Here is a 12,017-nt window from a genome sequence, read left to right as displayed (position 1 = left end):
CTGACCAGGTGTGTCTGGAGAAGAAGAAGGAAAACCAGGAGATGCGGTTTCCTGGAGGCTACGAGATGGGGAAGCTTCAAGGGTACAGGTCAACAACAGAAAACCAACACACAGTCACCAAAGTGGGAAGGTAGGAGGGGGGAGGGATAGATTAGGAGTCATGATTAGCAGATACTAACCATGTATAAAATAAACAAACTATCTTTATCAAATATAAGACTATATATATAAAACCATATATAAAATAGATAAACAGCAAGGTCCTACTGTATAGTCCAGGGAACTATAGTCAAAATCCTGTAATAAATCATAATGGGGAAGAATATGAAAAAGACTATATACGAATACACACACACACACACATAACTGAATTACTTTGTTATACACTAGGAACTAACACTGGCTCAGACAGTAAAGAATCGGCCTGCAATGTGGGAGACCTGGGTGGGGAAGACTCCCTGGAGGAGAACATGGCAATCCACTCCGGTATTCTTGCCTGGAGAATCCCCATGGACAAAGGAGCCTGGCGGGCTGCAGTCCATGGGTCACAAAGAGTTGGACATGACTGAATGACTAAGCATAGACAGGAACTAACACAACATTGTAAATCAACTACACTTTAATTAAAAGTTAAAAAAAAAAGCAAAACAGTACAGGTCACCAGTGAGCTTTGTAAAAAGGAGGCCACCTACAAGAGTCAATGAAAGGGAGGTGAGTGTGGCCAGGGAAGGCAGAATGGGGAAAACAAGGTGAAAAAAAAACTTCCTTCAAGGTTCATAATATAGTAGGAAAGAGATAAATGTACTCAAATAAAGGCGATAGAGAAATAGAGGGAACCCAAACAGAAGCAGTGGAGTATGGAAGCAACTAGACCCATAAGCTTCACACTGGAGAACTGACTATATGAGTGTGTGTGCCTTTTCTACATTCCATTCAAGAAATTTTCCAATTGATGATAGAGAGTCTAATTCCCATGTGCATGTAAGAAAGCAGGTTACATGGAAGACTTGCCAAGATCCCACAGTAGAATATCCTAGGCAATTCAGTGAATATTCTCTGAGGATGCTATAAAATGCATTGATTCATGCCTTCTAGAGGTGATGAAAACCACCAAAATGTGGATTTACCGCAAATTATACTTATTGTGTCTTCTCTTATATGCAGCATCATGTTTGAGTTACACCAAGCAAGGTAAACAACGAAAATACTGCTTTCAGTATAGGGGATGCTCCTAATATGGGAGTAATTAATTAGGATAATTGTAACCATGGCATGGAACATTAATAAGCACAGTCATATATAAAATATGAAGATAGGAAAATAAAGAACAGTACAGAAATAGAAAGATGCTTATGTCATAGATCAGTTTCAGGATTAATAATATCCGGGCCTCTCTAACAAGTCTGTGTGTGCACATGTGTGTGTTTGTGTTTGGGTGTGTGTGTGTTTGGGTGTGTGCGTGCCAACTCAGTTGCTCAGTTGTGTCTGACTCTTTGTGACCCTATGAACTGTAGCCTGCCAGGCTCCTCTGTTCATGGAATTTTCCAGGCAAGAATATTGGAGTGGGTTGCCATTTCCCACTCCGGGGGATCTTCCCAACTCAGGGATTGAACCCAAATCTCCTGCAACTCCTGCATTGGCAGGCAGATTCTTTACCACCAGCACCATATGGGAAGCCCTGTAATAAGTCTAGGGCATATTATTCTGCAACTGTCAGTTCAAAAACCAACTGCAACTTATTTCCACATCAATCCTTATGGAGGAGCTGTTGTTCAGGGTCTGAGAAATAAATCAAGGATGTCCAGGCATCAAAACTACAGAACCTGAGGAAGGAAAGGATTGGTTGTAAGAAAAGTCAGTGATAAAAATACTCCACTACTCAGCATAAACTTTGGAAGGAGACCACGGGAGGGAGAGAAGTAATATTAGCCAGTCTGTCATGGCAATGGGCAAGGAGTTTTGTTTAGATGTGCAGGGTACCATCTGAAGGGCCAGAATCATAGTGAGGGGACTGCATTCTAGGTCACTCATGGTAAGGATGCAGTGGAAGGACTGTTTAGCACAGGGCCTGGCTATGTGTGATCTCCTGCAAGGAGACCCTCAATCTTACCCTATCACAGTTACAAAAAGACTCCTGTCTGTTCAGAATGGTCACTTGTGTCTTCCCTCTGTTTCATTTATGTTTAAGTTTTCTATTTTGGCTGCACTGGATCTTCATTGCAGTGAGTGGGCTCTTCACTGCAGTACAGAGGTTGTCGCATATGGACTTAGTTGTCCCAAGGCATGTGAGATCTTAGTTTCCCGACGGAACCGAACCCATGTCCACTGCACTGGAAGGCAGATTCTTAACCACTGGACCACCAGGGAAGCCCCACCCTCTCTTTCATTTAGAGCCAAAACCTAAGTCCTTCCTACGACTTTCTGCTTGCTCTGCCCACCGCAGAAACCACACACATGCCTTGTGTCTTCCTCCTCTCTGCCTGGTCTTCTTCCAAAGCCACCTGGTTCCTCTGCGCTTACTGTTCCTTCTGTTTGAAATGCCCCTCCCCTCAAATACCTGTCTTCTCACTCCCCACCTTCATCAAGAGGCACTGACATGTCATCTCTCTGAGACCCCCCCTGGCAGTCTCTCTTCCCTGCTTTATTTTATTCTCCTTGGTACACATCACACTCTGAGAAACTACAGAATGGACTTACTTATTTTGTTATTGCCTCTCTCTCCATTCTCACCACCACTAAGACACATATCCCATCAAGATAGGAATTTTCATCTGCTTTTGTGGGAGTTGGGATGCTAAGATACAGAAGACAATATCTTATTTATTTTTTGGCCATGCCACATGACATGTGGGATCTTTGTTCTGTGACCAAGGACCAAACCTGTGTCCCCTGCATTGGATGTGCAGAGTCTTAACCATTGGACCACCAGGGAAGTTCCTCATCTGCTTTTTCAGTGCTGTATCCCCAGTACCTAGAATAGTTCACTAAGCATCCAGTAAGTATTTGTTGAATAAATGAATAAAACAGAAGCAGCTCTAAACATTTTCTAGTAACAAATGACCATCTCCTTTTCTGAAAATCGATTTAGATTAGACAAACATGGTGTTTTAAGACCATTTCTTCTTTGCATGAATCATTCTCACTCACGTGACATTTGCAAAACTTCACTTAGATATGGGCTCTGCAACTCTCTGTGACAGAAAACATACATTACAGAAGAACGGGGAAAGCTGAAATGCACTGGTATTATGAGCACTGAAGAACTGATGCTTTTGAACTGTGGAGCTGGGGAAGACTCTTGAGAGTCTCTTGGACTGCAAGGAGATCAAACCTGTCACTCCTAAAGGAAATCAACTCTGAATATTCATTGGAAGGACTGATGCTGAGGCTGAAGCCCCAATACTTTGGCCACCTATTGCAAAGAGCCAAGTCATTGGAAAGGATTCTGATGCTGGGAAACATTGAAGGCAGGAGGAGAAGGGGGTGACAGAGGATGAGATGGTTGCATGGCATCACCGACTCAATGGATGTGAGTTTGAGCAAACCTTGGGAGATAGTGAAGGACAGAGAAGCCTGGTGGGCTTCAGTCCATGGGGTCGCAAAGGGTCGGACAAGACTGAGCAACGGAAAAACAGCAACTGGTATTATAACTTCATCCACACCTGCTATTTAGAAACACATGACCAAATGGTAACCTCAATCTATTCTTAGGGATTAGCTGGCCTTACTAGTCTAGATGGCAGCCTCTGGTCTCTAAAGTAGTCTGGAACTGGAGCAGTTTCCTTTTGGGGAAGAAATCATGGCCAGAGATCTCACCAATAACACTGATTTTCTAGTGAAATCACATAATTTCACGGAAAATTAGCACTGACACCTGAAAAGTTGTGGTTATCCTACCACTGTGTATCATCTCTTAAGTCTCCATAAAGAAGGAAATTTTCAATTTATCATGCTGTAGAGGAAATGGAATGTCTCTAAGAGTTGCCATTGCAGGGACGGAAAACTTTTCTCCCTTCCCTTCCAGGTTCTTTGCCTGGCCTCCTAATTAAATTGATAAAGGCAGATTAACAAGAAAAGACCAAATTTAATTTCGTACTGGAGCTTGTAAAACATGAGACTCGAAGAACTGACCCAAGCAGGCAGCCTTTACACCTTTCAGACAAAGAAACAATAAGTTTGTGAAAAATTAACAAGACCAAGTGGCTGGGGCTTGGGGTAGTAAATCGGTGAAGAACTTACAAGTTTTGTTTAGACAGCCATCTTGGCCCTGAATTCTCCATCTCTGGGGATAAGGATGTCTTCTACCCTCCAAGTGCAGAGAGGGTACCCTTCAAGTGCTCAACTTATTTCCTGATTTCAGGGAGACAGAGGAGGGTGAGAGTGTCTTTCTTGTACTAGCTGTTTCTTATGTAACTTAAATTCAAAATAGTCAATATGTTGAAGTGGGATAATTTAGGGTGGCAAATCCTGACCCCAATTATCATCTCTAAAAGCATTTAAAGATGACGTGTTAGTTTTTTTGAAATCTTGGCCGTTGCTTTAAATGAACTGAAATTCTAATTTACTATTTCCCAAATGCAATCTTAGTGATAATAGAATGTTTCAGAGTTGGGGTTTTGTTTTATTTTTTCACCTTTGAGGGAACATTTCCACCAGACTCCCATGGATCCTGGCAGGATGTTCCCACCCCTGAGAGCACAGTCAACCTTAGGGGTCACCAAGGGATGAAGAAGCAGTGTTCCTGTGGGCTGTGACCTTCATTCCCTATATCGCAAGGACTGGAGGAGAGAGAGATGTCCAATCCTGCAGCCCCAGACAGCTGCCAGAGGGGAGCCCTGAGTGTGCAGTGTCTAGTACATGACACATGTTTGTTAATTTACTGATAATTCATGGTGTGACAGCCTTATAACTCGGCTATCCTATTCAGTTAGAAATTAACCGAGTAATCAAAGTCATTAAAAGGAGAAGGGGGAGAAAAAAAACCACTATGGTACCAGCCAGATGGTGGGGAAATCAAACATGTGAAAGGAAAATGGCTCGTCTTTGAGTAAGACCCTGGCAGAAAAACCTCAGTCCTATGCCTGGTTATAGTCTAAATCCTAGCTTGAGCAAGGCGTGTTGGGTTTTCCTATATCTGCTTACTCTAATCTTGTGAGGAGGGGCAGTGTTGGTCAGATAGACAGACAGACAGCAGTGTTGGGGTGGGAACTGAAATGGCCCCAGCTGAGTTTGGGCTCTTGGGGGGACACACAAGTAACTGGGCAAAGAAAGAAGGAAGCGTGCAGGCATGATCCTAACCTCTGCGAGGCTGTGGGCAGCAGCATGAATGAAAGTCCACACACCACGTGTCTAAACAGTTCAAAGTTGTAAGCTAAACTATTCAATCAAACATATTCTATCCTTCTCCCTTGACAAATAAGGTCCTGGAAGCAAGATGCAAATTAGAATACTCTTTAAAAAAAATAATATTCTCTCATAATTAAAAAAAATTATTTATTTGGCTGTGCCTGGTCTTAGCTGCAGCGTGTTGGATCTAGTTCCCTGACCAGGGATTGAACCCAGGCTCCCCGCATTGGGAGTGTGGAGTCTTAGCCACTGGACCACCAGGGAAGTCCCAAATTTAGAATTCTCGAGCTCTGGAAATTCTGCACCTGAATGTGGCAAAGGGAGGCATGCCAACCCCTGTCTCTTCGCTTCTCTTCCCATGACTGGTTCCATCCACACTGTAAAGGGCTTCAAGCAAGCACATATGAACACTCTGCCGTGTATCCAACCTCTGACCATGCCTGCCAAACAGCTGTTCTTTTCCTTGGCCACTCTCAGGCCTCGGAGCTGTATAGTACCTGCCATAAAACCCACCCCTGGGGAGATGGACCCTGGGGAGACACTCATGCCAGCTCAGGAAGAGTGCTCGGGGCTGTATGCGGAGAAAATTCTTGAGTCCCAGGAGTACTGTCTTCAAGGCAAGTAGATGGGGAAACAATGGAAAGTGACAGACTTTATTTTCTTGGGCTCCAAAATCACTGCATGAAATTAAAAGACGCTTGTTCCTTGGAAGGAAAGCTATGACAAACCTAGACAGCATATTAAAAAGCAGAGACATCACTTTGCCAACAAAGATCTGTATAGTCAAAGCTATGCTTTTTCCAGCAGTCATGTACAGATGTGAGAGTTGGACCATAAAGAAAGCTGAGCACCGAAGAACTGATGCTTTTGAACTGTAGAGTTGGAGAAGATTCTTCAGAGTCCCTTGGACTGCAAGGAGATCAAACCAGTCAATCCTATAGGAAATTAGCCTTGAATATTCATTGGAAGGACTGATGCTGAAGCTCCAATACTTGGGCTACCTGATGCAAAGAGCCAGCTCATTAGAAAAGATCCTGAAGCTAGGAAAGATTGGAGGCAGGAAGAGAAGGGCCTGACAGAGGATGAGATGGTTGGATGGCATCATCAACTCAATGGACATGAGTTTGAGCAAACTCTGGGAGATAGTGAAGGACAGGAAAGCCTGGCATGCTGCAGCCCATGGGGTTGCAGAGTCGGACACGACTTAGTGACTGAATAACAGCAAGAGTATAGTCTAGAATGCAGTCAAGGACTCTAGATGGACCCATTCCACTGACATCAAGGATTCCTCCCCTTATAGGGAGAGGTATCAACAGGGGAGAGAGAGCAGGACCCTCTAAATATGGCATCCATAGCAGGAACCCCCTTACTGGAGTCTAAGGGCCAAACTGGAAACATGTGAACCCTGTTCTTGTCATCATTCACACCTATTCTTGTCCCTTACACCCCTCTCTCCATGTCCCCAGCAGCCACGCGAAAAAGAGAAACTCTTCTTGGGTATCTTTTGTTCCATAAGCCATAAATAGGTATCAGTGGCCCCATATTTCTTTTAGAGCCGGGGAAAGAGAAGCAAAAATGTCCCAAGTTCACACTGAGTGGTTTCCCTCCGTGTGTCTTAGCATCACTGAGGGGTTGGCAGAGACGCAGGCTGGGTTTCCATGCTCTGACTCTGAAATGACCAATGATAACTCCTGAATCCAGAGCGAAATCATAGACCATCCTCTTAACGACTACATCGTGTTTTGGGAGCTTGCAGGCTTGAAGTATTAGCTCCAGCAAAGGGCTATTGGTTTTAAGATACCCCAGCAACTTTGACTTTAAGAATTTGAAATGTGGTCTCACTACGATGCACCTTTAAAATATTTAACAACTTGAAAAAGGAAACGGAGCTTGAATTTTTCTTTCAAGCACTAAGGATATACAGTGTTTCACTTCTATCTGAAATTCACCATCTCCTCACACAAAGAAGGTTCTCATGGTAAAAGCAATGGCATTTTCTCCACAATTTTCAAATAAAAGATAAAGAGAAAACAGCATCGCAGCCTCTTTGTTAGCTTGAACAATAAAGGAATAATACGGTTTTGCCAGTGGGGAGCTCTGGTTTTAAGCTCAGAATACAAAAGTAGGCTGACAATTTTTACAAAGGAATATTCCCCGAGGCTCGTGGGAAGTGAAGTTTCTAGAAAATTATATCATTTGATTATTTGGGGGTGTATGATGATGAGGAGCAAGCTGGTGGGGCCAGTCCTCAGTGAAATTCTAATAGAAGAAATGGAATTTCACTTTTCCGGTTCACTCCTGCCCCCAACCCCACTCTACCAACCCAAACCCAGCCTTTGGAACAGGAATGGGGGCAACATTTGCATGTTAGCACCTCAGGTCTGGAACGTTCTCCCCACTCAGTCCAGCCTCCCTTTGCTAACTTTTCCTACGGCTACTTCCAAAGAACCTTCTAGGAAGCTGCCCACCTTCTCAGGTATAGCCACCCGCACCTCCCTTTACTATAACACTCACTGCGATAGGTTTAGAACAGTTTTATCTGAGTTCCCTGCCCAATTATACTCTGTTAGAGCAGAAACCACCTATGTCTTTTCTTTAACGTTGAAAACTCCACCACTATTCCCATGCTTGGCCCATCAATAAGTCTCACTGAATAAAGGATTGAGTGAATTAATGAATGGGAATTTAAGCCACTATGTTGCTGCTCTTGGGATATCTGAATTAACTGTCATTGAAGGCAAAAGCACTTATTCCTCTTCAAGGAGTCACCAATCTAATGCGACAGCGTGTGGAAGAACCAGGCACTATAACACACTCTCCAGGGTAGCCTGACTGATGGAGTCAGGGGGTTTCGGTGTGTGGTAGAGCGCAGTACAGAGAAGGAACTGGCCCCTACTCCAGTGTTCTTGCCTGGAGAATCCTAGGGACAGGGGAGCCTGGTGGGCTGTAGTCCATGGGGTTGCTAGGAGTCGGACACGACTGAGCGACTTCACTTTCACTTTTCACTTTCATGCATTGGAGAAGGAAATGGCACCCCACGCCAGTGTTCTTGCCTGGAGAATCCCAGGGACGGGGGAGCCTGGTGGGCTGCTGTCCATGGGGTCACACAGAGTCGGACACGACTGAAGCGACTTAGCAGCAGCAGAGTGCAGTAAGGGATGATGGTTAAGACTTGCAAGACAAAAAGAATACAGAAACACCGGAAGAATAGCGACCAATTAGTAAGTATTTCTCTGTGACAAGTCTAAGATCAAATGTTAATCTTGAATCATCTATCGTATCCACATTTTACAGACAAGGAAGTGGAGATGGGGAGGTTAAAACTGACTTTTGGGGCTTCTCTGGTGGTCCCGTGGTTAAGACTCTGAACTTCCACTGCAGGGGGTGCAGGTTTGGTCCCTGATCAGGGAACTAAGATCCCACATGCAGCACAGAGTGAGTGACCAAATAAATAAAATGCAAAATGGAACTACTTTCATATAACAAAAGGGAGATTCAGAGTGTGAAACCAAATTGTTTTAATCAAAGTCAGAAAACCATTTCAGCAAGTCTGCTTTTACCTAGCAATCTGTCATGACGACCTGGGATCATATGGGATGCATCCGTAGCTGTGGCTCTCCATGGTGCCCCTGACTCTGCCCCCCTTGCCACGTGCTTCTGCCCCCCTGTGCCACCCACCACTCTGGGGGGCTCCCTTCCTCCATCCTCGGGGGGGAGGGCCTGAGTTTTCAGGCACCACTGAATATGATGTGCCCCTGTCCTGCAGAGAGCTCCAGGCCATAGTCACACCATTTAAAAGTAGATTAGGCTACCAATGAGTAATAAATGAGAGGAAAATAATAATAATGGATTAAACAAAATAAATACCTATTATTCTCTCCTGTAAAAACCTAGAAGTTGAAGTCCAGGGCTGGTCTGGTGACTCCCGGTATCTGATATCCAAGATTCCTCCTTTCCTATTTTTCCATAACACATGGCTTCCATTTCTAAGGCCACATTGCCCAAAATGGTGCTCCAGCCATTGCATACCTATTTCAGCTACAGGAAGGACAACAGGGAAAGAAAGTGCAGGCCCCTCATGCTGCACACTTCAAGGAAACTTTTCTAGCCCCACATTCCAGCCTTCCTCAGCCAACGTAGTCTTTGTTCAAGGCAGCCAAGTGCCTAGGTAAGAATCTTGAGTTCTGCTACCAACAAGGAGAACAGACACTGTCCACCTCAACATGTTAGACACGGCTGCCTTTGTGCGGGGACACCTCTGGGCAGCTGTGGTCAGGTGGGAGCCAGAGGAGGGGAAGGAGAAAGCTTTCTGCCCTTTCACAAGGGGGCTAGATGACAACTATTTCTCGTATGTGGCCTGTGAATTACAGAGAAATGTGTTCTCTTCAAGTCACACCATCGCAGTGGTTGCGGTGTAGCCTGATCCCACCACTGTGCTTTTAAGGTGCCCAGCAACTCAGCCTCTCTTCACGCAAAGTGGAACATCTCCTAGTTTTTGTAAGACTGGCTCGGTTCTACCCTGCAACAAGTCTTCTCACTCAGAGCCATAACCCAGGCGCTACCACCCGTTGTTGGAGAATCAGGCTCATGATTACAAATTTGAAGTATGTTTTTTCAGAAGAATGCAAGTGAGATGGTGGGAAAGGCTTTCTTTAGTTTGCACCTAAACCCTCTTCCTTGTCCCTTACAATCAGGAAATAGTTGTCCCAGAATGTTGTTTGTTCTTTCTCTTGCAGGCTCCTGTGGCTGTCTTGTCATGATATTGTTTGCTTCTGAAGTGAAAATCCACCACCTCTCAGAAAAAATTGCAAATTATAAGGAGGGGACTTACGCCTACAAAACACAAAGTGAAAAATATACCACCTCCTTCTGGGTGGTTTTCATTTGCTTTTTTGTTCATTTTCTGAATGGGCTTCTAATACGACTTGCTGGATTTCAGTTCCCTTTTGCGAAATCTAAAGACACGGAAACAACTAATGTAGCCTCAGACCTAATGTACTGAGAGGCGAACATGTCTGTCATGCTCACAGTGAGAGAGCGGGTCAGCTCTGGTCACTTGGCTGTGGTTAATTTTGCTCAACCTTTTAGATGCATAGATTAAAGCACCAAAGCCTATGTGATAATATATACAAACCGGGTGCTAAGGACACAGGCCAGAAGTGAAGAGGAGCTGAAGAAAGGCTTCAGAAGGTTGTTTAACCTGGTGGGAAATTGCTTCCCCTGGCTAGTTGGGACAGTTGACTAGAATGAACAAACCATTACTCCACATCCACACCAGAGTGCAAAATGCCTGCTCTGTCAGGAAGAAATCAAGAGGCATGAGGAATTTTAAAACAAACAAATACTATTTCTGATAATATCCACACATTTGTTGCCACAGATAACAGAAGACGGAGCTGGAATCGCTTTCCTAAAATGATACTGCATTAATTGAGCAATGCTAAGTATAGCGGGCACTTTTTAAAAAGTCATTCAAAGCACTGTCTTATTTTCATGCCTGTTAGTCAAAATGTGTAAAAGTCTAAAAGGGAAAAAGAAGAAACACAGTACTTTCAACAGACTTAATTGCTGGGACCACTGGGGAATCATGAAAAATTATTCTTCCTAGTAAATTCATTGCAAAATGGCTCATTGGAGCTGTTGCTTCCAACTTTTTAGTGTCTTAAGCCCTAAGTCCCACTTAACGAAAATCATATTACATTCGGAATTATGACGGGGTCACTGTCATCTCGGGCTGTGGTCTGTCACAAAGCATGACCCAAGTTGACTTTTTCCCTCAGTTACCCATGAAGTTGGTCTGTTGCTGACCAGAGGCCACGGCTGAACCTAGAACTGACCGTTCGCCTGTCTCCCGACGGCTGCCCTGGAGAAGGCCCTCAGGAAGAAGCAGGGGATGGTGGAGGGCAGACCACCCGGCCCTCGGCCACAACTGCTCAGGACTCAGCCCCCACACAAGACGCTCTGAAAGGGCTCATTCTAAAACATCCTTTTTTTGGGGGGGAACAATTTACAAGAAACAATGACTGACTGTATACTTGCTCTGATGGTGACCCACAGCCCACAGGCTAACGTCAGAACACTCACTTCGTGTCTACATGTTAGTCTCTCTACCTTCATTCAGGAAAGATAACCTGGAGAGTTTCTAGAAGACCACGAGTCCATCTAGTGAGAAAGAGGCTGCTTATTTCAGTAATGGGCCGGGGGCACCCAGTTCTGGAAGTCTTCAGGAAACACTTACATCCCGAAGCATCTCGTGGTCCCATCTGCTCCTTCAAAGCAGCTGCCCCAGGGGTGGGCAGGACAGCTCAAGGGACTCCACAGACCAGGCAACTGGACTGAGATCCCGAGAGGGCCCACAGTCCCATCTGATCCTTTCTCTTCCTCGCTTTTGAAACACGTCTGACACCAAGCTTTCTTCTTTGGAAAACACCTCCCTGGTTGTTCTCTGTTCCATAAGCAGAGAAAACTCAGAGCAGCAGCTGAAGATCCAGGGGCAGCCTTCACAGGCAAACGGATGCTCTTTCCTGATGAGAACGATCACTCCCTGAGGAGGGGAGGCAGGGCTGCCGGTCCCTGCAAAGTGGGGTGCACCCCAAAATACAACAAGATACCAACCAGGCCCTCAGAGGACACCCCGTAAGCTGGCTCCCTCTCTTCTCTCAGAAGAAACC

At 44.9% G+C, this 12,017-nt stretch overlaps 1 protein-coding gene across 2 annotated transcripts in view; it reads left to right on the top strand.

Annotated features, from left to right (window-relative positions):
- The window catches only part of CLRN1 (clarin 1), a 44,178-nt gene extending 33,830 nt beyond the window's left edge, over positions 1-10,348 (top strand). For both annotated transcript variants that reach the window (XM_061167846.1, XM_061167845.1), the window contains one exon: positions 10,083-10,348. In XM_061167846.1, the coding sequence (XP_061023829.1) occupies positions 10,083-10,348 (266 nt within the window). The remainder of the gene's footprint in view (positions 1-10,082) is intronic.
- The last annotated feature ends 1,669 nt before the right edge of the window (positions 10,349-12,017 follow it).

This window comes from Dama dama, chromosome 19 (assembly GCF_033118175.1).
Source record: "Dama dama isolate Ldn47 chromosome 19, ASM3311817v1, whole genome shotgun sequence".
Taxonomy (NCBI): Eukaryota; Metazoa; Chordata; class Mammalia; order Artiodactyla; family Cervidae; genus Dama; species Dama dama.
This window is presented reverse-complemented; position numbering and strand designations above follow the sequence as displayed.